Raw genomic sequence first — 4,631 nt, forward strand, 5'->3', positions numbered from 1 at the left:
GAAGAAAGGCGGGTTCAAGGAGGACTACATGGGAATCACCAGTGGATTGATGACATGCTTATCGGAAATGCAAGCAATTAGATGACGGCACCTCGAATGACAACTAACAAGTCAGCGATCATTCAACAAAAGTGTATCAAATTGCTGATACTCAACATCACTATCACTATCATCATCATCATCAATGCGTCGCAGCCATTCTCCGGCATGCAAAGAAGCGCGCAGATACGCCAGCGATAATTTTGCCAGCAAGATGATAACAAACAAAGCAAAAATTTTCAAAAAGCGTCGAACAATATGTGCACGGATTTGTGCGCAATCGAATTTAACAATGAAAAAGCAAAAAAAAACGCAAAAGAAAAAACAAAAATAAAACAAATCATCCGCCTCGATGAAACGATTCCACAGGTGAACGGCAGCTTTTACATGTGGCCTTTCAAGTGTCAGCTTGATTGTCGACTGGATGATTTCAAAGAGCCCAAATAGAGCCGGCGTCGCTTGGGAATCATCAATTGAAAATCGAATCCAATCTACGCATCGGCCGGCTGTTGATATTTAAAAAAAAACTTTCAAATGTCCTCTCGACAAACTGCGCGGCGTTTGGGCATTGCTAATCAAACAAAAAAAACAATAAAAAAATCAATCGAAAAACAAACAACAATAATTGACAGTATGATTACCCGTCGGGATTACTGTAACTTTGATTTGTAGGTTCGAAGTAAAAGAATTCTTCTTTTTTCCATTTTTCTTTTATAAATTAAAAAAATTTATTGAAATGCGTATTTTAATTTTTGCTGCTTCAATTCAATATTTTTCTAGTATATTTATTTGTATAAAATTGCAACTACATTCGCCATCTCAACTTGAATGGTTTTTAAAAACCATTTTTAGATTAATTAATTATAAATACATCTTTTTATTTATAAACCATCTATTAATTATGCTATTAAAAGGATATTCCATTTTAAATATGAATAAAAAAGCTTTGGTCTATTAAAAATATTCAAAGATTATTCTTGAAAGAAAAAAACTACCTAAACTTCAAAAGAGCATAAAAGTGAAGGTGTTTTATTTGTTGAAAATATTGTTGTCACTTTGAAAAGCTATTTCGTAATATCTTTCTTTGATTGAACAGTAAATTAAGTTTGAATTAATTTGGAAAAATTAATTATACAAATGAAATTATTAATTTTTTTTATAAAAATTACTTTCTTCTGCATTCACAGTTGAAGCAAAAAAAGTTCACCAGTGAAAACAAACACTACTTCGCATCGATTATAATATATGTTTGAAGTTGTTGATTTTTGCAAAATTGACATTAAATCTGTAGTTTAAAGCTCAATTGAATTGGAATAGTTTTTCACGGGATTTAGTTGAAAGAGAAGAAATCGGGCCACGAAATGGACGACCGGTTGCATTAACAAGCTGTGACCTGTTGGAGAAGTCAGAGAAAGAGAAAGGTTCAGCTTGGTTTTGGTAACTTCGAAGCTTGTTGTTTACTGGGGGTTAGTTTTGGGAAAGTCAACAGTCACCGCGAAGCACGGCTAGTTCGGTCCCTTTGTTCCATCCAAAGCGCGGCCAAGCCGACGCAATGCCCACCAACTTCCTTCACCATCTCTGCTGCACAACAGAACGATGATGCATTTTCTTATACTCCTTGTACTGTTGAAAATTCACCAAACCGAGGCTGGTAAGTTCAATTGAGCAAATCATTTTTTAACCCCTAAAATTATCATTACAACGAAATTTTTTCTCTTCTTTCAGTTAACAAAGACGAGACGACGTTGAACGCAACTTCCACACCAACTTCGGTGGAAGATATTCGTCACAATTTAGTGCAAAATGACAGACCACAAATTTTCGTGCCACCATTTTTTTCCAATATTTTCAACAAAGGCGCCACGGCTGCAGAAACGCAAGAAAATGCGGCCAAAGTAGGCATTCCACCAGTGCCGGTCAGAAAATTGCCAGAATTGCAAGAATCGCAACATCCAATGCAGACCAAAATGATGTTACCGAAAACGGCACTGCCCAAGTATCAGCCGTACTTTGTAATGCCACCATTTTTGCAGCAACGTGCTCAATTCAATCAACAACCGCAAAATCCCTATTCCAATGGACCACCCCAAACACCGACGTGGAAAAACTTTTCAAACAGAAGCAATTTCAATCAACGAATTTCCACATCCGCAATTGAAAAACCATCACAACAGTGGTCACAACAATCGACCGATGGTGCAGCACCACCACCACCAGTTCAACTTCAACAAGAAAACAATCTTTACACTTCACAACAGAAGAAGAACAATTTCCAAATGCCATTTCAGTTCCCAATCTTACAGCCGTATCCACTTTGGTCACTTTTGCAAAATATCCACACGAATAACATGCACAATCCGTCTCCAAGTGGACCAACGCCGCCTAGAACTTACAACGTCGATAAAGGCAAATTGCAAAATCAGAATTTATTCGAAAATGGAATGAATTTCATTCCCAGCCTATATCCAACGAACAACATCAGACCATGGCCAATGGTCAATTCGCAGCCGAATGCAATGCCAATGATGCCGAACAGTCGACCCAGTGAAACTTTGTTCCAGCAGTTTGATCCTCAGTCGGGATTATTTTTCGAAAAACCCAAAATACCAATGCAGCCACCACCACCACCAGCACCTCGGCCAGTAATGACCAAACAATTTCAATATCCCGTACCGCAGTTTGAACTGCCAAGACCAAAGCCGACACCGCCGACATTTATCTTGCGCACGCAACTGCCACCGACAGCCAATTTCAAAACTGTCAATGAAATGGAAGACAAACAACAGCATCAACATACGCAGATGATCAATTATTTAGATCGGACAAATTCTATAGTGAATCCTGAAACAAGACCTGTCCAATATCAAATGGAACCACCATTGTTGAACGTGGACGACTTGCAACAGCCGATGAAAGCGTCCGGATATTACCATCAGCCGAGCTCGTCAATTAATAATGATTCCAGCACGTACATGTTGTCATTGGAACAGAGTCCGATAAATTTTTGCAATCCGTTGGAATTCAACGAACAAGTTCTGGCCAGCTTGAACTTGAAACGTGTGGATTATTTCATAGCAAATATGTCTTGCTCGAGTGTATTCTTCCAATGTTCCCTGCAGACGACATTCGTCCGTCGATGCGCCGGTGCTGACCAAGTGTTCGACGAAAGTACCGTCAATTGCAACTATCGTCACAGTGTGAAATCCTGCTTGGAATACGACCACGTTTTGCATTGCAGTAAGAGTGATCACGATAAGCGATAAATTGATCAAATAATATCGAATATGAATAATTTTGCTGATGACGACAATTTAGCGATCAAAAACCAATGCCTATCCGACGAATACGCCTGCTGCGCCGCACCTCAGCAATGCATTCCGTACGCGAAACGTTGTGATGGAATTGTCGACTGTGCGGATGGTGAAGATGAAAATAATTGCCGTGAGTATATTGGAAATGTTCAATTTTGAAAACAACCACTATACTATGCTATACTATGCTGTTGAAGTGAAAAGAATTGATATTCAATTTTTTTTCAGCAACATGCTCAATCAATGAATTTCCCTGCCTAATTGGCGGAACCTGCATTCCGATGGAACGACGTTGCAATGGAATGCCAGACGACTGTTTCGACAATTCCAACGCAGATGAAAAATACTGCGAATGTACGTGTCACCTACCTATAGTAAAAGTGAATAACAAATGAGCAGTGCTTAAAAGTTCTGTTTACTGTAGATTGTGGCGTGGGAAAATTTTACTGCTACAAATCAGATCCGAACTATGAGTACAGCTGTATCGATGCTAACCAACGTTGCGACGGGGTTAAAGATTGCCAAGGTGGAGAGGACGAACTGAATTGCAGTAAGTTTATTTCTAATTCTTGTGCATCTCTTCCCTTTGTTTCCACTAAAAATAATTAATTTGAAAAAAAAACATTCATGAAATAAACTTCACTCATTGTTTCACTTTTCTGAATCTGTGAAAATTTTTAAACAAAAAATAATCATTGAACAGTATTTTAGAACGCCAAGGTGCTCAATTTTTGCTTTGCGAAAATCAACGACAAAGTGTACCTATAAAACTTTTGGTGTGACGGAAACGCAGACTGTGCCGACGGCTCTGATGAAATATACTGTGAATATTAACTAAAATGATCATATAATTATTCATTTCATTCAAAATAATGCCTAATTCAATTCAAACTTGAATGATTATTGTTTTTAACATTATTAATCTTTGGACTTTTTCTCATTAAAGCATTCTGTACACGATACATGCTATCAAGTGGAATAAACGCTATAAACGAATTGAAAACAAAATGAAAATCAATCGATTGAAAAACTAATAATAACACTTAATTTTATAAAAACAGATATACAGATGTATATTGAAAAAGATTTTAAGCGTAAATTGTCCTGATAAATTAAAATTAATTAAAATTCACAAACGTATATTGCTTGAGATATTTTTTTATTAGCAGTAATTTATTATGATGAAATTCAATTTTTTAAAAAATATTAAAAGAAGCCTACTGGGAACAGAATGTTTAAAGCTCAAATATTTACAATACACAACCTGAGTAAAGATATCGA

The 4,631-nt window shown here is 37.0% G+C and overlaps 3 protein-coding genes across 3 annotated transcripts; 2 read left to right on the plus strand and 1 right to left on the minus strand.

The window, feature by feature from the left end:
- Nucleotides 1-111: 111 nt before the first annotated feature.
- On the minus strand, nucleotides 112-1,272 carry Tsp_13540 (conserved hypothetical protein). The gene is made up of 3 exons (XM_003368610.1): nucleotides 1,261-1,272; nucleotides 568-610; nucleotides 112-545 (listed from the first exon to the last, which is right to left on the minus strand). The coding sequence occupies exons 1-3, from the start codon at nucleotides 1,270-1,272 to the stop codon at nucleotides 112-114; spliced, it is 489 nt and encodes a 162-aa protein (XP_003368658.1).
- Nucleotides 1,273-1,635: 363 nt separating this feature from the next.
- On the plus strand, nucleotides 1,636-3,302 carry Tsp_13541 (conserved hypothetical protein). Its single transcript, XM_003368611.1, has 2 exons — nucleotides 1,636-1,690; nucleotides 1,765-3,302. The coding sequence occupies exons 1-2, from the start codon at nucleotides 1,636-1,638 to the stop codon at nucleotides 3,300-3,302; spliced, it is 1,593 nt and encodes a 530-aa protein (XP_003368659.1).
- Nucleotides 3,303-3,323: 21 nt separating this feature from the next.
- Tsp_13542 (Low-density lipo protein receptor-related protein 5) lies at nucleotides 3,324-4,188 on the plus strand. The gene is made up of 4 exons (XM_003368612.1): nucleotides 3,324-3,480; nucleotides 3,579-3,724; nucleotides 3,775-3,860; nucleotides 4,062-4,188. The coding sequence occupies exons 1-4, from the start codon at nucleotides 3,324-3,326 to the stop codon at nucleotides 4,186-4,188; spliced, it is 516 nt and encodes a 171-aa protein (XP_003368660.1).
- Nucleotides 4,189-4,631: the final 443 nt, after the last annotated feature.

The sequence above is a fragment of the Trichinella spiralis genome, assembly GCF_000181795.1.
Source record: "Trichinella spiralis strain ISS 195 chromosome Unknown Scfld2171, whole genome shotgun sequence".
In the NCBI taxonomy this organism is placed as follows: Eukaryota; Metazoa; Nematoda; class Enoplea; order Trichinellida; family Trichinellidae; genus Trichinella; species Trichinella spiralis.

Coding starts and splice junctions, on each gene's coding strand:
- Tsp_13541 (XM_003368611.1), top strand. CDS start 1,636: ATGATGCATTTTCTTATACTCCTTGTACTGTTGAAAATTCACCAAACC. Junction 1,691..1,764: donor AATTCACCAAACCGAGGCTG/GTAAGTTCAATT, acceptor CTCTTCTTTCAG/TTAACAAAGACGAGACGACG.
- Tsp_13542 (XM_003368612.1), top strand. CDS start 3,324: ATGAATAATTTTGCTGATGACGACAATTTAGCGATCAAAAACCAATGC. Junction 3,481..3,578: donor TGAAGATGAAAATAATTGCC/GTGAGTATATTG, acceptor ATTTTTTTTCAG/CAACATGCTCAATCAATGAA. Junction 3,725..3,774: donor GTACGTGTCACCTACCTATA/GTAAAAGTGAAT, acceptor TGTTTACTGTAG/ATTGTGGCGTGGGAAAATTT.